This window comes from Miscanthus floridulus, chromosome 14 (genome assembly GCF_019320115.1).
Source record: "Miscanthus floridulus cultivar M001 chromosome 14, ASM1932011v1, whole genome shotgun sequence".
NCBI lineage: Eukaryota > Viridiplantae > Streptophyta > Magnoliopsida > Poales > Poaceae > Miscanthus > Miscanthus floridulus.
The window spans coordinates 14863073-14884403 of record NC_089593.1 but is presented as its reverse complement, the minus strand read 5'-3'; the positions used below and the strand labels follow the sequence as shown (position 1 = coordinate 14884403).

Genomic DNA, 21331 nt, shown 5'->3' with positions numbered 1-21331 from the left:
CTAGTAAGCCAACCTTATAGCCAATTCACTATATGAGTAATTGCTACTATTTACTAATGATGGCTCCAATAACAAACATCGGATTAAGAAGAGATGTTATTTATTTGTTCACGCCTTAGGGGGGGGGGGGGGGGGGGGGGAATAAAGGTGTGGACAAATAATATAGCAACAGTGTCTCTGTCATGTGTATGCTAGCCCACTCCTATGTCGTGGAGAAAAGAGGGAGAAGAGCTCTTCTTATAGCACCACCTTTCACCGTTAATTTTATGCATCATATACTCTTCTTTTTTGACAATACTACCAAGAAAATAAAAGACTACAGAAAATCGCACCATGCATCATGTATTAGACTTGGAGACGGCGTACAAAGAGATGTCAGACGTACACAAGCATACTACTAGTATATATATATACTCCTAGCTAGACGGATGACGTACGGGTGTTAGTTGCAGCATTCATCTAGCAAGTGATTATATTCCCTCCACGAACTTTCCAGCATGGACGACGACTAGACGCCGGCCGTAGCAACCGAGACAAGACCTCCTCCCTCCTCCATGGCTCCATCTGCATCCTCATCCTCATGGCTTGCCCTTGTGCTGCGTGTAGATGTAGTCGAGGTGCGCGTCGTGAAGCAGCCGCCTCTGGAAGCACTCGTCGTTGCCCTCCTCGCACGCCGCTGCACCCTCCTCCTCCGACTCTGCTCCCATCATCTGAACAAGAACCAGAACGAGAAGAGAGGTCAAACTGTAACTTACTGCTCAAACTGATGAAGAGCAGCGGATTCAGTATCGTCTTCGGTTGTCACCTCGGAGGAGGCTGAAAGCTCGTCGCCACCGACCACGGCAGCACTCTGAAGCACTAGGCCGTCAGATGCAGAAGAAGCAGCGGCAGCTGCCTTGGCACCATCCTCTGCACAAGAAATAGTTGAGAAAACATTGGAGCAACACTAACCTGGTAGGGCCAATAAACACAGAGGCTCAGCAACACTAACCATGGTGAGCAATCAGAGGAGGAAGAGGAGCAGCAGGCTGCAGGAGGCGAGCAGCTGCGGCGCGGTGGAAGGAGGAGGAGCAGACCAGGAGGAGGAAGAGAGCGAGGGCGACAAGGGGCGAGGAGGTCTTGCTGCTGCAGCGCCTCATCTCTGTCGGTCTTGAGATACTGAAACTATGCAGCGTGGCGTTGTGGACGAAGAGCAAGAGGAGCAGAAGCTCTGCTAGCTGCTGGGTGGAACAGAGGATGAGGATGGGTGCTGTGTTGGGAGCTACGACTTTGGAGTGGTCGTCTTGGTGGTGCCGAGACGCTCTATTTATAATTGGAGATGGCGGGCATGCGCATGTGGCCTTTTTTCAAGAAAAATAAAACGATTACCAATATAATCCTGCTTTGTTGTGAGTAAAATGAAACTGGGTAGAGGTTATTCTAGAAGAGAGAGCTCATTCTAGAAACGTCACACACAAGTACCGTACCGTCTAGGCACATCCTACTAGCTAGCTTTTAGCTTTGTCTAGACCCAAACTCTTGTTTCTTATTTTGATTAAGTTTATAAAAAAAATACATATTAGTTTCACTATGTATATTATCAATGATCTGTGTTTGCAGATATTGATATATCTTTGTAAAAACTCCATCAAAGTTAGAGAAGTTTGGCTCGTAACAAATAAACCTAAAGTGAATGGCAACGTCTGCCACCAAAATCGAAAACACAGCTATGACCACTTTTGGCACCACAATATGTGTGTATGGCACGTGTCTAACCTTTCTAAGTACAACTAGCCTTAGGCTCCGTTTGGTCAGGCTGGTTCAGGCTTTGGCCCAATGTTATAGTATCAGAGGAGGTGGAGCCGGAGCCAAAGGATCAGAGCCATAAATCGTAGTTTCTCTCGGCTCCACGTTTTGCAAGAGGAGAGAAAAACAATTTCTATGATCAGTGTTAAAAGGTGCAAGAGTCGCAAGAAAACTATACCTAACAGATGACAGATCCTTAGCATATGTCTAACAAAATCGAAAACACAGCTACGACAAGGTTTAGTTAGGAGTCCCGTATGTCCGGTCCACACCGATCCGTGCATGGTTCACACGAGTCAACGCCTCAACGGCTCCGTGCATCGATCCGGATGCATCGACGTGCGACTGCGAGCATCGCATGCATGCAGGCGCAGAAGCCCCGCGGGCACACGTTGATGCTCCTGCTCCTCGCTCGCGTGACGCGTGCGACGAATACACGACCGGTCTACACAGACAGAGGGAGAGAGCTAATCCAGCGCTTTCCTCCGGCGCTCTCGGTCGATTGGTCACCCCTCCCTACTACTACATCATATTATTCATATACACATGCATCCTGTTCTACCAATGCTAACCTTGCTAGTAAACTGAATTACATCCCCTATTACAATGGCTAATAGAAATAGCATCAAATTCTTCCCAGGACCGGCAGCACTCTTTCTGGGATTAAACGATCGAACTCCGCTTAATACACGTCCGTAAGCATGTGTCATCCATATCCTTCGTACGTGATCTCGAACACGTACTTGCAAAATTGAAGCCCAGTACGCATCATGCATGCATATATGTCTACATGTACAGCGGCGTGCCGTGCAGCTGCGTGCCAAGTTTTTCTTCTCCAAAATGAATGGATAATAACGAAATTTGAACCTGCAATTTCAATATGTTCGATTCCATATATATCAGGGCAACATGGCATATCATATGCGGATCCATATTATTATGCAAAGTATACCGAAGACACAAACATACTAGCTAGTATATATGATATGATACGATATTCAAATACATTGCTCAGATAAGATTACTATATATTAAGGCTACTAGGGATCGAATACAGGAAGAAAAGAGAAAAAAACAAAGCAAATCTGTCAGTGCCCAAATACTTTTTCAAGATACGCATCTACAGTGTAATTAGGACTAGACATCGTCAGTACTCAAATCCAAAATAGATACAAGAATTCCACGTAGGGCAGCCCAGGCTTTTCAATTTCAGTACTAGAAAAATTTAGACCACCACCGAAATTACCAAAACTTGACCGAAATTTCTCTGAATTTTTTCAGAGGCTTAAACATGAAATTTGTTTTTTTTCTCTCTAAAAATCTTAGATCTAAAACAGAATATTAAAAAGATTTACGATTACACATCTATTGAGTAGGAGAACATGAAACATAAACAAAGAGTTTAGAGTCATATAACACACGCGTTAGTGTAATATTTGGATATCTTTCTGCAAGCCCTGAAAGTACCGAAATTCACAAAATTTCAGTGAAATTTCATCGAAATTTTTAACCCTAGCTAGGGCAGCCACGGGGACGACGGACACGCACTGAAGCTCCACAACTGTAACCCCTTACAGAAAGCCCTAGATTATGTATGTAAAGTTGTTTGTTCCGTGTACTGCTTGTCTCTGTAATCCATCATGTAATAAGCTAAGTCGTTCCAGGGATAATCTCGAATCATTGCCGATTACACAATGGTCGATGATATGCATGCATGCGTGCGTGTGCAAACTCCACGTGAAAAATATTGTGAAGTGCAGTGTAAACGGCCCATGTCATCTTACCATGCATGCACTGGACTTGAGCTATGTGGAAACAACTTTTTCACCCAACTATAGATCGTGCGATTTCACTAGCAGGTAAATACCTACCTACTAGGCAGGGCCGAGACAGCGAAAATTATTGGGGGCCCTATACAAAACTATAAAATGAGGCCTTATCTCTTCATAGACAGAACTATAGTAATTATTATAAATTCTACATACATATCATGCAATGTATTAATCTCTTGGAACACGTACGATAAATAATCATATATATGAAGGATAATTATAGTTTATAATATAATGATTGTTCGAAAAAACATTAGTTCATATAATGTTATGAAGGACAATAGAATTCAAAATTGGGGAAAAGATTAGAATTATCGAGTACTCTCTCCGTCCAGAAGCGAGTGCAATTTTAGCACAGTAAAAAGTTAAAATATCTCAAGTTTGACTAGCTATATATAAAATACATAATATTTATGATATCAAATAAATATTATTAGATTTTTCATGAGGTATACTTTCTAATATGTTTATTTGAGCATTAGTATTTTTTTACTTATATATTTGGTTAAATATATTAGACACTTTGTACTCCTGACTCATATGTACTCCGTAGCACGTAGTATGTAGTATCGGCTAGTTTCCAGTGCTAATACATGATGGTAGTTTACGCCATGGGCTTGAATTTATCCCTTAGCGTAGCTGGTAGCCACTAGTACTAGTTTGTATGCGCCTGATGACAAACTACCGTAGGGGCCTCCTAAAAATCATGGGCCCTGTTCCCATGCACTGCTCGCACGCCCCTTGGCTGGGGCCTGCTACTAGGCTACTAATTAATTGGAACATGTAATCGCAAAAAGGAGTTTGTTATACATAAGGCCTCGTGACTAATTATATGGTTCACTGTATTGCTGATAGTGGAGAGAGTAGTGCTAAACTGCTAATGCCGGAGGATATGCCAGCAAACGGTTCATTGGAGCTAATTGAGGAGTGCTGAGCTTGCCTTGTCATTTTCAGCGAGTTTTGTGTAGAGCATCATTAAGTCCTTTCACATCTTAGTTTAAGCATGCGAGGAGATGCCATAATCTTGTGACGGAGCATGACGTTGTGTGACCTAAATCGGGATTGGAATTGTGGATATTTTCTTTTTCACCTAACGTAACTTGCATCATCACCTATTTTTTGTTCTTGAATTGTACTACACACCTATGCCAACTTGTCCAATCGAACAAGCCGTCGTGTTATCCAAAATCATTTTTACATGCGCCACAAATTCTTTTTCAGAATCAGTTGCATCTAGAGTTGTTCTTGAAAATACAATTTGAGGATACAATGTAACGGACCACCTCGAGAAATGGCTTCAATTTTTAGGATCGGTTAGTGTTTCCAACTACCTTAAGGCTTTAGTTTCACTTTGAAACACCGGTCGTCTTTAGAAATGGCTTTATTTCTTTGTTGGTAACAACTGTCGGCCGCCCCCAACAAGTTACCACCGGATATATAAAAAAAACACTCCTTTATGGGCAGAACGGTGCACTACTAGAAACTAGAATAATCCTGTGTGTGCAAAAACCGACAGAAAAATAAGGATACCCTAAAGTTACAAATATAAAGGAATTTTTTTTTGTATTGATTTTCTTCGAGGAGGTGGCTCTAGGATGCCAATCCAATGTTATTTTTAAACTTTGGTGCAAGATTATTTTCTTCATTATGGTTTGCATGGCATATTTCTCTCCCTCCACCATGCATAGTGATGTCGCCATTATTAGACATGAAATTAACTTAAATCTTTGGAGGCCTTCGTAAATTGAGTTGGGGGAACAATATTCTTGAATATAATGTCGAGAGGTAGTATACGGAAATGCTGAGAGTTTTATGCGCCTGTAGAAAAGCTAAGGTGAGCAGAACATCAACACTCGAGCATTTGATGCTCTACAAGCTTTAATACTTTTCACTGATGACGATGACACAACTAGACAGCTTTTCGTCAAGTTGCTGAGTTTTAGATTCTTCCTCTCTTTTTTTTTTGAAAGTTGGGTTCTTTCTTCAGTTAGAAGGCCCCTAGGTTCGTAGTAGCCAAACATGGACGTATAAACAACATATCAAATACGTATTTGATTTGGACTGAATTGCTAGGATGCATTAATTCCACGTGGTCAATATTGAATCGTGAAGCTATCCATATAGGTAGATAATGATAAGATGAAATATAATGATGCATCCATGATTCCATGTAATCAGCACCAACTAGCTTCCTCTGTGGACACGAGCTAGCAGCCGCCGGCAGTTTAGCATGCAAAGAGGACAATCACACACAGAACGCCGCTGTGCAAGCGGCAATCGCGGCCGGCGCTTGCGTGATGTGTAAAGAAGAAGGCGCGCGTGCACTGCGTGCAGCTGAGGGACCCTTGGCCTTTTTTTTTTTTTCTAGCTATAGCTATACTGGCTGGCATGCAGGGCGATGGCGATGGCGACGGCCGACGGCGACGGCGAGTTCATGAATGATGACAGTGAAGCTCCATGATCGGCAGGCATCATGGCAATGGATAGGTGGTGCACAGTGGGCAAACAATAAATGATATATGATGTGCTTAGGCTTCTTAATTTAGCATGCTGATTGCTGAGAGCGACCGTAAACATTTTATCCTCGTGGCTGCTGTGATGCGATTGGCGTGGGTGCTCATCATCCATTCATCATCCCTACCAATTACCAAAGCTTGTGTCGGAATATCTCGGAGTACGTGTTGAAGCCATAGGACACTGCGTGCTGCAATAGACTAATGTTTTAGCACACATGGTGGAGAGAATAATAATGGCAACTCCTTCGATTGTAAATATAAGTCCATATAAGTTTATTATAAAATTATACATCAAACCATTTTGGTTTTGGTCCCCGATATATAATAATTTATATAAATTCGCTTTGCAAGGTTGGCATTACAAGATTCTATACAAAAGTGATTCATAACTCTTTTTCATATATAAGATATGTGTGTATTAGGTATTGCTAGGCAATGTTAAAATTATGACTTAGGTTAAACATAGAAAGATGAATAATGATATTTGTGATAAGAGGAAGTTAGGATCACTGAATGGATCCACGAGATTAACAACTAGTCATTGTTAGCTTCTATTTACGGACTAGTGAATTAACAACTACTCTTCCACGAGCCATTCACTCTTTCGCGCGCCAAAGCAACGGCTCGGACTATTCCCTTCACTACGGGAGACGCATGCTTTGCCGAGTGCAATTGCACTCGGCAAAGAAGGCTTTGCACTCGGCAAAGCCTTTGCCGAGTGCTGCACTCGGCAAAGAGCTGTCGGCATATCCCCTCACGGCAACGGCTTCTTTGCCGAGTGCCGCATGTCGCACTACCCCAGATCTGGACATCACTGTCGGTTCAAAAACCCACTTCACTGTCGGATTTTGAACCGACAGTGGCATACCGGCAGTGATGTTGGGTTGACATCACTGTCGGTCCTTAAAAACCGACACTGATCTACAGGAAACAGTGTCGGTTGCTAGATCCACCCGGCAGTGTCTAGTTGAACAACACTGCCGGTTAGTAGTTCCAACCGACAGTGACGGTTGCTTCAAGAGTGTCGGTTCTTGGCTCAAGCCAGCAGTGTTGAGCAAGCCTACACTGTCGGTTCATGGATCAAACCGGCAGTGTTGTCGTAATTATCAGTGTCGGTTGGTGGATCGAACCGGCAGTGTCGTTGTAAATATCAGTGTCGGTTCATGGATCAAACCGGCAGTGTTGTAGTAAATATCAGTGTCGGTTCTTGGCTCAAGCCAGCAGTGTTGAGGAAGCCTACACTGTCGGTTGATGGATCAAACCGGCGGTGTTGTCCTAATCATCAGTGTCGGTTCATGGTTCAATCCGGTAGTGTTGGGTAAGCCAACACTGTCGGTTTGTTTCTAACCGGCAGTGATGGTTACGACAACACTGCCGGTTTGTTGCTAACCGGCGGTGATGGCCCGTTCGTATATTATTGTTTTATAATTTATTTTAATTTATATTTTTTCATGGGATCAGGTTTCGCTTTATATACGCTACGTAGACGATAGGTCCATCAATATTAAACATTACAAATGTTACGGTTACAATTCAAATGTTCTTATCTAGATTTCGATCCCTCAAAATAAAAAAGAAATGTTCTCGGACTTTTTACAATAATCTGGCGAGCCGCTCTGGGCCATACTGGTCCTTGTACTTCACGGATTGTGCAATGGAAAATACTCCATCTTTTTCCAATACCTCGGCTAAGATGAATTTTGTCAGCTCCGATTGTAGTGCGACGATCTCCATCTCTAGCAGCCTTTCATGCTTAAATTTCTTGCGCTGTCGTTCAAAAAAGATGATATCCAAAGAGGAACAGTAAATCATTTTGTTGAATTATTAACAGACATAAATGAAATGGAAATTATACACACCAACTTATCGGCTTCTTCCGATTTCCCGCCGATGTAGCGAAGCAATGCCCACATTACATAAAACCCGCATTCATTGTTTTCCGCCGGCTATGATAGGTACTTCCCCTCCATTTTGACAACCTTGAATGGGACCGGCTTCCCACCGATATGACTTCTTCGGACACTGAGCAACATTAAAAGGAGAAACATTAGAAAGCGGGTATGTGTGATTAGAAAATAATATGTTATTAGAATCACTTACTAATTCAGCACTGACACTAGTGCATCCAGATGATAAAATGGTTTTTTTCTTCGAGTCCCACACCTCGAGCAGATTTTTGGCAAGATTAACACAAATGAAGACGAAATGGTTGCTGCAATCACATAATCCTAATTATCGAATAATCTTAACGAAAAAAGAAGCATAAAATTAAAAGCCGAGAACATATACTCGCAGTTGTAGGCTAGAAGTATGTGTGTTTTCTTCTTCATCATGAATTCGTCGAAAACAACAATCAATCTTTGTTTCAGGTCTTCCACATCACATCCATAGAGGCCTAGACATGTCCTCTCATTGACTTGCATGGGGTCCAAGAAGCCTATGTAATCCCATTTGCTTTTTAGAATGCAAAATTTTGCTATACACCTACATAAAATCATGGGAAGTGCTCAAAAGTTAACAATTTGTGTCTCGAGAGAGTAGTTAATTGTAATATCGTGCGTGTAGGGTACTTACATAGTCCACATCGTCAATAGTTGAACATCGAGATCGTGTTTCTGGTATAGCTGGAACAAGCACTCCCACTCGACATCGAACTTCTCTTCTTCAGGATAATTGAAAACATGTGGCGAACGGATAATAACCTCAAAACCAAAGCTTTCCGTCTCTGTTGCTTGAGCCATGTAATATTCATGTAAATGGCGTATATATGTTGTCAGATTTTTAAACTCATGATCAGGAACCAAAAAATTGTCCCTTACATACTTCATTGCTGGTGTTGCCGTCCCTTCTACATCATAATCGATGGTCGCGGCCTCTTCCATGGTTAATCCTGGGTTGTCTTCAACGTACTTCTGTATGTTCCTTAAATCTTATTGTGTATTTCTTCGTCTCTTGTTGTAGCGTATTTATTCTGTGTTTGCCTTTCGAATTTGGACTTCAACATAAATGAAGGCAGTGAGGCACATAGATTGAAGAAACTAATACAATCTTCCTTCTTGATGTGTGCTGTAAATTTTTCTTCCATCAAGGAGGTAACACTGCCACTGAATGACATTTTTCTTTTCTGTTGGTCCACTTTGGGAGCATTAGCGACCGAATCCAAGGACCTTTTCTGTGACTACGAGGATGTCCTTGATCTTGTTTTGGCCTAAGGTGGAGGAGGAGGATGACAACGAGAATTCTGTTTTCCTGGCGCTGATGAAGATGGAGTCGGACGAGGAGGAGGAGGAGGAGGAGGAGGAGGAGTCTCTTTTCTCGGGGCTGATGAAGATGGAGTCGGACGAGGAGGAATAGAAGAAGACCTCTGTCTTCTCGATGGTGATGGCTCCGGATGAGGAGGGGAGTGATCTCTGTTGGGAGATGGTGAGTTATCATCGCGGGTGGGCGAAGACTCGCAGTCGTCCTCATCATCAGAGGATAATTGGTGGTCAAGCTTAATGAAGCACTTGCGCCAGGCCACTTGAGAGCCCTTGTTATGACCAAGTTTTGGCCTGTCTTCCGCTACGGGGTACTCAATGGGTATCTTGTTATACTTCTTATCAAGTATTCTGTCAATGGTGATGCGAGCGTACCCTAGTGGAATTGGGTGGCCATTAATTGTCCCATCTCCCATAGGATAGGCCTGGCCGAGCGCCACCTTGTCCTTTGTCCATTCCTGATGGATGTACAACCTAACATTGATGGGTTCAGTGATATCGTCCACCAGATGAGGCACATTCGCCTCTTCTTCATCGAGTGGGGTCGATCCGCAGCAGCTGCGACCCCTAAACTGTGGGCTAAAGGCAGTAGGAGTAGGGTTTTGTGATACTGCTGACCCCTTAGACAGCAAAGTTTGCTCGACTCGCGCTTCAATGGTCGCCTCAATCCGTGCTTCCATTCTGTCTTCCATCTCTTTTAGTCTCCTCAAATACTCTGCCTCATGTTCCTCTCTACCCCTCGAGTGGCTCCGGTAAGTGTTTGATTCTTGAGGGAATACTAGTTTCCAAGGAACAACGCCAGTTCCTCTAGTGCGACTAGGGTGCTCCTTGGTTCCAAGTGCTTGGGTGAGCACGTCTTTCTCCCTATTAGAAGTGCAAGTCCCTTGCCTCACCTCCTTAGTTACCTGGGAGATCCTCTAGATGAGTTCACTCATGGGTAGATTTGAGGAGCTAAAGCTCCCATCCTCGGCATGCCATACATTCCTCCCCATACAGTATATTACCGATCTAGGCTCCCAATTGGCGGTCTCAACCTGAACGCCTTCCTCAGCAAGGCGATCCATCTTTTGAAGTTCTACTTCAAATTCTGGCATCTTTTTTGGCGTAGCCATGAGAGCCGAGATGACGAGGATTCGTCGCTTTCTATGAATTCTCCTTATTCTTCCTGTTTAGTTCTAAGTACTCCTCGGATAACATGTATTCCTTGAAAGCCTGCCAGAAGTCCTTCTACTTGCTAAACTGTCCACCATCAAAATCTGGCTCTTTATTTTGGAGGACAAAATTCTTGTACAATGTCCCCTTGAAATTCTTGAAGCATGTTCCCATGATTTTTTTTGCTTTTTTCTTGACTAACTCCCTGTCATACTCGGCTAGGAAAGTGAAATACTCTAGGATCTTGACATCCCATATGTAATCCTTCTCGCTTTTGGGAACCCTCCACCGGTCATCATCTTTCCCAATCCACATCCTATACTTAATCGGGATGAAGTCCCTAACAAGTAACCCGAGGATAGTCTTGTATTTGGTCAAAACTATAGGCGGTGAGAGTGGATCCTCAAATTCATCGAACTCAGTAATGTGCTAGTGTGCATTCCTACCAACAGGAATCTTTGACACGCCTCGCTTGGATCTGGCCTTCCTGCTACCCGAACCCTCTGGCTCCTCGGCCGGCGGAGGCTCCTGCTAGAGACACCAAGTAAGGTATGACCCTCTGAACTGATTAGCGTGTGTGGCTACATAGTGACATGATACCAAAGTTACCTGGCCATCTTGGTCATTTTGACCCAGATCGAGCAGGCCGGACGGGGTCCATGGCTGCTCGTTCTCACCGACCTGATTGACACCGTCACCGTTTGTCAGATCATGCGGCTCTCCCATCCCAGCGATATCAGCCGCTTCTTGTTGCTGATCAGTTCTTTGGTGACGGGGTAACAGGCGACGATGAGTCATGGCTGTGACACGATCGTGGTTAGTTTTGGCCGTGGACAACTACTAATAGCATATGTTCATATATATATATAATATGTTTAATGCAAAGTCTAATAATAAGTCCACATACAACAAAGTCAAATAATAGCATATGTTCACCTAGAACAAATTCATTGTTTGATTGACCACATACAACAAAGTCCACCTACTCTTCTACGAAACTAAGCCTACATCAAATTCCAAATAAGAAAGCGATGACCATAGCCATAAATAAAAGCATGACATCTTTCCAAGACCAAGGAGCAATTCTCCTAATCTTCACATCTCCAGCGGGTGGCTTCTCTTCGATCTCCAGTGCCAGCGGATGACCATAGTTTGCATTCATTGGACCATAGTAGGTCGGTTGCCCATGGTTTGCAAGGTAGGCCGGATGACTATAGTAGGCCCTCAAAGCTTCATCTTCTGTGTTGTATTTTTTGTGCAAATCACCAGGGTAGCGATTGACTTGAGCATAGCAATCTTCCCAGGTTCGATAAATCCTAGGCATGTGACCAACATGCACTACATACCATGCCATGGTTGCCTATACATTTAAGTAAATTAGGTTGTCATTAAAACATGATTCTTATACAATTTAATATATTTACGAATAACACACGACCATTGCATAGATAGGAGTGTTTGGAAAATAGCTATTCACGTGCCTTAGTAATAGTTGTTAGATGTAGGAAAGATATAAAGAATATTTTTTTATTCATTAAAAACCAAATGATGATTTAGAGAGCCAGTTTAATACTTTTGGATATACTCCTAGAGATGTCTAAGAGTCTTCAGTCTCACTATAAATCCCCCAACCATCGGCGCGAGGTTCTTTCACAAGTATCAGTGTAGGTAAGCATCTTTCCAAATTAGTGATACTTTGATCTGAAACTTACATGGTTGGTAGGGGCAAATATGCATCTCATACTATCCCAGGAAAGTGACACACAAAAACTCATAATAAGATAGGATTGTTGGAAAATATTCCCAGTTTAATGCACAAGGCTACATAACTATGTATTACTTGTAATCTTGCATAAGTTAATAATTATGCATCTTTATGCTGATAGCATGGAGAAGATGGTTTCACAGAGAAAACGTAAGTTTGTTTCACAGAGAAAATGCAAGTACTCCGAAAACAAACTACCATTAACATTCAAAGAGCAATTTCTGTCAAGTATAACGAGTCCCTGCTATGTTTATCCTGGTAACCAAAAATAAAATTACGCTTTTGTTTTTATCAGTATACTGATGAATAGAGCTAAGCAACGTGCTACTAAGTAACAATGTACTACTTACTAGCAATGCATCCAGAAACACAAAGAAACAGATAGCACACACTATGTGGCAAACCTTGGTTCTAGCATTCACAGCTGCATGATCAAACGTATGACAGCACACACTGCATGATCAAACTGATTCAAGTAAGTAGTTGTGGGACATTTCATCAGACACGTAGCAGGTAGTGAGCCACACACTCACCGTGGGGGTGGGAAAGCAGCTGTCTGCGTGCTCCTGAAGGCCTCGGCGGTGCTCCGGACGGCGCGGTGCTCCGGCTTAGGGCGGTGCTCTAGTGTGGGACGGTGCTCTGGCCTGGGGCGCTACTCCGGCGTGGGGCGGTGCTCCGGCGTGGGGCGGTGCTCCGACATGGGGCAGTGCTCCGGCGTGGGGCGGTGGACGGCGTGGGGTGGTGCTTCGGTGGCGCGGGGGGAGGGGTTGGCACGGGGTTAAAATGAATTGGGATAATTTCAACCCGCGCCACTTTTATAGCAGTAGCTCATCACTACCGGTTCTTCTTGTAAACCGACAGTGATGGGAACATCACTGCCGGGTCACTCCCCAAACCGGCAGTGATGTTCTGTAGCAGTTAGGTGTTAAGTTAGGTGTTAAGTAGGATAAGTTTTCATTTTCTTTCGAACTCCTCCTACTGGCGCAACAGTTAAGACCCCTCAACTTAGCCCCCGAGACCCTTGTTCGAGTCCCAGGCGGGTCAAATTTTTTTGTTCTATTTTATAAATTATTAATTTATTTCGTGAAATAGCTCATCACTGCCGGTTTTGCTTGTAAACTGACAGTGATGGTGTACATCATTGCCAGGTCATCCCCCAAACTAGCAGTGATGTTGTGTAGCGGTTAGGTTTAACTTAGGTGTTAAGTAGGATAAGTTTCCGTTATCTTTCGAACTCCTCCTATTGACGCAACAGTTAAGACCCCTCAACTTAGCCCCCGAGACCCGTGTTTGAGTCCCAGGCAGCCCAATTTTTTTGGTTTAATTTTATAATTTATTAAGCGGTCTAAAGGTCAAAAATATAAAATAAATGTGTTGCATCCCTGAATCGAACCGAAGCCTACAAGTTCCAGAGCAGCGGACAAACCATTGAGCTATCGCCTGATTTTCGAATGTTTGAAGGAATTTATTCCTTTGAGTGATTATCTGTCCCTGCTTTGCACGTAGGCCCCTTCAACTCCCCGGCCACGCTGGTCATGCGGTTCGCATGAAGAGCCACTGTTTTAATTACCAAACGCTGGTCCATTAGCTGCTCGCGCCAGTCCCCAAACGCAGGCGCGCTCCCAACGCAGGCGCAATGGCGGTTCAATGGCATTTCCCAACATAGGCGCGCTCTATTTCCGAGGGGAGAGCCCTTCAGTTCCCCATGAAGAGACGCCGCGTTTACACGTTCATTGGCTGCTCGCGCCGGTTCCCAAACGCAGGCGCGCTCAACGCAGGCGCAATGGCGGTTCAATGCCGTTTCCCAACGTAGGCGCGCGCTCCGTTCCCAAGGGGGTGCGAGTTATTGCACCGTGATTAGTTCCACACTGACACGCCTATATAAGCGAGGCCCCCATGCACACAGTCAGCCGCCACACCACCGCGCGTCAAGAAAGCCAAGCACCGCCCTTCCCACGCACACCTCGCCCTGGCCCTCGACGTACCCGCCGCCACGCACAATGCCTCACCGCTTGAAGACAACATGGGCAAAGCTCAACCCGTCGTCCTCACGTCGCCCCCCGACTCCACCGACGCCGTCGTCTGAATCGGACCTCAAGGTGAACCTCAAGGATGATCCGGACCGGGAGACCGCATCGGAGGAGGAACCGGAACCTCTTCCGGTGGAGGAGGTCGTCTTCAATTTGTTGGAGATGGCTCAGAAGGAGGAGGAGGACCGGCACCTCCGCGCCTTCGCACAGAAGGAGACCGACGACTGCATCCTGAAGCGCGTCATCGAGATCTCCAAGGAGGATGAGCGCCGCCACGAGGAGGAGGAACGCCGCCGCTAGGAGGAGACCGAGCGGAGTCTCACGATGGACGCGGAACGGCGGTGCCAGCGTAGGGCTGAGCGAAAGAAGCGCAAAGAGGAGCACCGCCACCGGCAGCCGGGGTACGACGCATGCGGCAGCACCGGCAGTAATTAGTAGCACTAGTGATTAATCAATGCATTTATATAGGGCGATGTAATAATTTACTGGTGCTGAAAAAAACCATGTCGTCGAATCCTTTGTTTGATCATCATCACCTGAATTGGGTTGATACTTTGCATTGCATGACCTCTCGTTTTATTTGCTTACATATTGGATGTTGCATTTTATATGACCTCATTTTGCTTACCTTGTTTTGCTCTTCTAGATAATACTGTGTTGCAGCATGTCTGTCATCTGTCACATCACTGCCGGGCCATTCTTTAAACCAGCAGTGATTTCCGCATAGTGGTTACAGAATAAGTAACTTATCTTTTCCACTTATTTCGAATACCTCCTACTGGCTCAACGGTTAAAACCCCGCAACTTAGCCCCCGATACCCGTGTTCGAATCCAGGGCGGCCCAATTTTTTTTTGTTTAATTTTATAATTTATTAAGCGGTCTAAAGGTCAAAAAGATAAAATAAATAAACCATGGCACACATCCTATACTAGCGCAGCGGTTAAGTGTCTGAACTCTGTGGGCCAAGACCCGAGCTCAAACCCGAGGGCTGGCACAAATTTTTTTTAATTTTTTATATATCACTGTCGGTTTTCAAAATAAACCGACAGTGATAACATGCATCACTATCGGTTTCCTCTCATCACTGTCGGTTTCCTCTCATCACTGCCGATTTCTTGAAACCGACAGTGATGTTTATATATATTAAAAAAAATTCTTTCATATACTGAATAAATAGAAGCATATGTATTTCTATATCGAAATGGCTTGAATTTTTTTTTACAAGCGTGTACACCCAAATTAAGATCTCACTCAGGATCTTAGGTTTTTCTAATCATTTTTTTATTAATTATGTTTTTCTGTGTGCTGAATGAGACAAAAGAGGGTGAATTTCATCTTGGACCCAATAGATTTTTTCATCCACCTCCACAAAATTATTATCCCTAGAGCACATTAGAGCCTATGTAAAAGTTTGGCACCATTCTGGATCTTTTCGTGGATAGACTCAGTTCAACCTATAATTAAACGGTCTCGCCGCGCGAAAATTCAATTAAACCTCAGAAAGTAGCAAACCTTCTCCGAAAAATCCCAAACTTGGTGTTTCCTTCACACGTGGCACGTACAAGCCTAAAAAAGTTTGAGACCAATACGACACCGGAATGCCTATGAACCACAGAAACCTTGATAACCTATGTGTATAGTCATAGTTCGATGAAAGAGCACATGTACCTCTATGAAGCATATATACTCTGCCTATGTCGACATGGCTTGAAATTTTATGGCAAGAATGTACACCCAAATTAAAACCCCACACAGGATTTTAGGTTTTTCTGTTCATTTTTTTATTTATTATATTTTTCTTTGTGCCAAATGATACAAAAGAGGGTGAATTTCATCTTGGACCCAATAGATTTTTTCATCCACATCCACAAAATTCTTATCCCCAGGGCACATTAGAGCCTGTGTAAAAGTTTGGCACCATTCTAGATCTTTTCGTGGGTAGACTCAGTTCAACCTATAATTAAACGGTCTCGTCGCGTGAAAATTCAATTAAACCTCAGAAAGTAGCAAACCTTCTCTGTAAAATCCCAAACTTGGTGTTTTCTTCACACGTGGCACGTGCAAACCTAAGAAAAAGTGTGAGACCAATACGACATTGGAATGCCTATGAACCATAGAAACGTTGATAACCTATGTGTATAGTCATGGTTCGATGAAAGGGCACATGTACCTCTGTGAAGCATGTATACTCCGCCTATATCGACATGGCTTGAATTTTTTTTGGCAAGCATGTACACCCAAATTAAGACCCCACACAGGATGTTAGGTTTTTCTGTTCATTTTTTATTTATTATATTTTTCTCTGTGCCAAATGATACAAAAGAGGGTGAATTTCATCTTGGACCCAATAGATTTTTTCATCCACCTCCACAAAATTCTTATCCCTAGGGCACATTAGAGCCTGTGTAAAAGTTTGGCACCATTTCGGATCTTTTAGTGGGTTGACTCAGTTCAACCTATAATTAAATAGTGTCATCGTGCGGAAATTTAATTAAACCTCAGAAAGTAGCAAACCATCTCCGGAAAATCCCAAACTTTGTGTTTCCTTCACACGTGGCACATGCAAGCCTGAGAATAAGTTTGAGACAAATACGACACCGGAATGTTACACGAATTACTTGTATGACAATAATTAAACACACAAAGCCGTACATATTAAAATTAGAACCCAATTAAACTACGACCTTGAAAACCTAGCTAAATAAACATTAATTACTATCGGAATCACTGCCGAGATCGATCGGGCCACGCACACTAACATGCCTCTGTAGCCATATATGGTAATTGATGTCACGGATTATGTATCCACTTGTATCGATGAAGTCCAATGCCCGTATGAGTGCACTCTCTCGTGCCTCACAACACCGAAAGAATGGTCGGCCATAGATGTAACATACTAAACGACCACTGCCCCTATTAGTAATCCTTATGCAGTACTGGCGTCCATCTATAGTGAGCTGGCCGAGGTTTCCATTGCAGAAGTCCCAATCGTACCCGAGTTGCTCCGTAGCTTGGTCTAGAACGGCCCACAAGCCACATGCAGCATAGGTAAGGTCCTGTAGCGCAATCTGCATGCGAAGAAAAAGAAAAAAAAATAGAGAATGTTATTACAATAATAAACAACAAATAACCACGACTCAGATATAAGTGACCATTTTACCACATCCGCATGGTTGTAGCTCGCAAACCATTCGCTTGCTTGCGGGACGGGGATATCACCAGCATTCAAAGCAAGTGCCTTGAAGTGCAAGAAATCAGGCACATCATAGCAAATACGTTGAAGTGCCTCTAAATAGATGCGCACGACAGTTAATTGGGCGCTTATCACGTCCGGGCTCTGTATTCCGGTCCTGTGGATATGGTTCCGATGATTTGAACCCCTCACAGGGATGAAAAAACTGAGTTCACACGTCCATAGCCGACCACTTGCATTAGATGCCATGTTCTCGACGATGTCCGAGATAAAGAACCAGCTAAGTGCTGTTCGCAGCCAATCTATTGGGGATATAGTCTGCGACATATATACATGCAACAATGATATTAAACTAATTACAGTTATTTGTTAGCATAAAAAAAATAAAAGATGTTGGAAAATATTTCATACAATAGCTGGAACAGGGAACCGTGGAATGACCACATTAGGAGCGAATGGCTCATGCCAGGGTGGAAACCTAGTTCTTGTGGTGGGGGAGGTCCATTGTTCCTACCACCTGATCGATAAAATGCAAAAAAATGAACATAAAATATATGCACAAAAAATTCTTCCAAGTAAAATGTGGCAACATAATTAAATATAGATCGAATGCAAGGAATAAGAATATATATAAATGTAGAATGCAAAGAAACATGAATATAAATATAGATCAAATGAATATAGATAGAATATTAGAGAAGAAAACATATCAATACCATTGAAAAATGCAGGAGCCATGACCAAATCACGTAGAGAGAGAGAGAGAGTGGATGTCTTGAGGAGTGAGAGTGAAAAGTGAGAAATGAGACTGAGAGAGTTCGTGGGTGGGTGGGATCGATGTATGTGACCGACAGTTTGTTTTATATAGGGGGGTATGGACATCACTGTCGGTTTTTAAATAGAACCGACAGTGAAGGTGGATATCACTGTCGGTTTTTAAATAGAACCGACAATGAAGGTGACTATCACTGTCGGTTTCTATAAAGAAACGACAGTGAAGGTGCATATATGTAAAGGATATATTTATTTAGATACTACAGTGGGAAAGTTTTAACAACAACGATATATTTATTCAGATAGTAATGAAATACATCAAAAAATTACAAAAAAATTAGAAATAAGTTGCATATACGATAACAAAGACCTTACACTAAAATTCCATATACGATAACAAAGACCTATTTGCGTACAGGTCAATGTTACCATCAATGTGTATCAACACATTATAATTTAACCACCTCAGTAGCATTCTTCTAGCACCAACTAGGGTCAAACAACAGCACCGAGGTGGTCTATGAGCTATACCGGTTGGAGATGACAAGGTGGCATTGATGAATCCACGCCTCTGCTGTACATGGCCTTTTTCTCGGTACAGTCCAGAGCACATCGGATTCAGCTCGGCACCGCATGGATGAACCAATGTCGCTCCGGGACGGGAAATTGCCTAGAGCACACTAGGTCTCTCTGGACATACAGTCCAGAGCGCACCACAGCGGATGGCTCTATGAACCTCGTGGCATCTCCAATCTTCGACGTTGCTCTATCTTCAGTAGCATTCTTCTAGTACCTCATGTGTGCACCATTTTGGTGGACTACGATGCATAACGATATCTGTGGTTTGTTGTGAGAGGAAAACATTGTATCATGGCTGATAAGGTCTGGCTGAAACCAACATGTATGGAGAGGCTAGCTCCTGGCCGAAGGCCATTTTATAGGGGCTAGCAGTCGTGGTACATTTTTATTTCTGAACTAAAATTGTCGGGGTAGGAGGGAGCAGTGTTCCAACGGTTGTGGTCATGAGAGCACTATTGGTATGTGAGGAGCATCTACACATCACTATCGGTTTTAGTTTAAAAACCGATAGTGAATTGGGCCTTCTGTGTTGGTTTGAGCAACCGACTGTGATAGACGATACACTGCCGGTTTTAAATCCAAAACCGGCAGTGAAGGGCCCTACGGCCAACTTTAGGTAAAAAAATATAAAAAAACAGTGTCGGTTTGGAGCCTGCCATCGTAGCCTTTTGTAAAAATATAAAAAAGTTTGGCCCGCCTAGGATTCGAGCGCGGGTCTTAGAGTACAGAGTGTGCGGCCTTAACCGTTGAGCTAGAACAGGGAGTTCACTTAGTTAGCTTTTATTTATTTATTTATTTATAGAAATAATGCAGTTAGTTTATATTCTAAAATAACACAAAATTTTGTGTCTTGATTATTTAATTCTATGACAATGAATTAATGGTCTATAATTATCAAATAATAATGTTTGTGAATATCATCTTAATATTTGAGTACATAGTCAATAATTAAATTGTAGAGATGCGCACAAAATATAAATTAAATATTCAGTGTGAATTACTGATACAACGTCTGCATAATGATTACATAGTTAACAATAATCTAACTATCTTTAGGTGCATCAACAATGGGGGCCTCATTATGATCAATTCGTATGTAAGCAGGTTCATCACCCTCTTGAAGGATAGGTAGGGGTATGTTCGCCCCGAATGGAGGCATTTCCTGATAGCCCCTGTAGTCTTTTTCGTCCGTCACTCCATCGACACCGACAATCTTCCTTTTCCCTTCTAGGACTACTTTTAGCCTTCCTTTTGTCTTGTTGTCCCTTGCATAGAAGACTTGCATAACATCTCTTGCAAGGACAAAGGGGTCGTCTCTATATGTGGTCTTAGTGAGATCAATGGTAGTGAACCCTTCACTGTCAGTGTTGATTTCCTCGAGCCGGACCCACTAGCAGCGAAAAAAGCTACCTTCAATGGACCATAGGCTAGCTCCCATACCTCCTCTATGAAACCATAGTATGTTGCCTGCACATTGCCGTTTTCGTCATGAGCATCAAAACGAACACCACAATTTTGGTATGTGCTCTTTCCATCTTGCTTGTTTGTGTAAAATGTGAATCCATTGATCTCATACCCTTGGTACTTAAGATATGTACTCGAAGGTCCCTTGGCTAAGGCATCCAGTTGATTACCCAACTTTATTCCAAGCAAGCGATGTCGCAACCAGCTGACAAATTCCTCCTTATGTTTTTTATCCAGCCAAGCCTGTGACTTGCTCGGATATAGAGTTTGCAACGATTGCCTATGCTCATCAATGTATGGCATCACACCCTCGGCTTGCTGGAGAACAGCGAACTGTGCCTGTCTGAAAGAAACAAGGTCATCTACTGTAACAGATTTCTCCCCGACCATTCCTTTGCCACGTAGTCTTCCCTCGTGACGAGATTCTAGAACTTCGACCCTTTGGATGTCTAGATAATATGTGCAGAACTCAATGGCCTCCTCCGTTGACCATCCTTCAACCATGCCCCCTTCTGGCCTAAATCTGTTCCTAACATACCTCCTAAAAACTTTCATCAATCTTTCAAAAGGGAACATCTGATGCAGGTACATTGGGCCAAGGGCTCTAATTTGGTCAATAAGATGAATGAGCAGATGCAATGAGATATCAAAGTAAGTCGACGGGAATTGCATCTCAAGCCTAACGAGAGTTTCGGCTATGTCCCACTGTAGCTGCTCTAGCGTGGACACATCAATGACCTTTTTTCGAGATCATGTTGAAGAACGAGCAAAGCTTTATGATTGGGGCGCTGACCTTTGGGGGAGGATACCACGCAGGGCAATAGGGAGCAGCTGAGTCATAATGACATGACAGTCATGGGCCTTCATAGGACCATAGTTGAACTTGAGTTCTCTCATGTTCACTAGCCTCTTTGGGTTCGCACAGTAGCCCGTTGGGACTTTGAGTTCATTGAAGAAAGAAATAAGCGCACGCTTTTCTTCCT

At 43.2% G+C, this 21331-nt stretch overlaps 1 protein-coding gene across 1 annotated transcript; it reads right to left on the bottom strand.

The window, feature by feature from the left end:
- Positions 1 to 328: 328 nt before the first annotated feature.
- LOC136504676 (phytosulfokines 2-like) lies at positions 329 to 1274 on the bottom strand. The gene is made up of 3 exons (XM_066499647.1): positions 992 to 1274; positions 806 to 909; positions 329 to 710 (listed from the first exon to the last, which is right to left on the bottom strand). Exons 1-3 carry the CDS (start codon positions 1137 to 1139, stop codon positions 579 to 581), a joined length of 384 nt encoding a protein of 127 aa, XP_066355744.1. The 5' UTR covers positions 1140 to 1274; the 3' UTR covers positions 329 to 578.
- Between the last annotated feature and the right edge of the window lie 20057 nt (positions 1275 to 21331).

Excerpts from the sequence above, each read along its gene's own strand:
- LOC136504676 (XM_066499647.1), bottom strand. The coding sequence starts at position 1,139 with ATGAGGCGCTGCAGCAGCAAGACCTCCTCGCCCCTTGTCGCCCTCGCT. Across the intron at positions 910-991 it reads TCCTCTGATTGCTCACCATG|AGGATGGTGCCAAGGCAGCT; the intron begins GTTAGTGTTGCT and ends TTTCTTGTGCAG. Across the intron at positions 711-805 it reads AGCTTTCAGCCTCCTCCGAG|ATGATGGGAGCAGAGTCGGA; the intron begins GTGACAACCGAA and ends GTTCTTGTTCAG.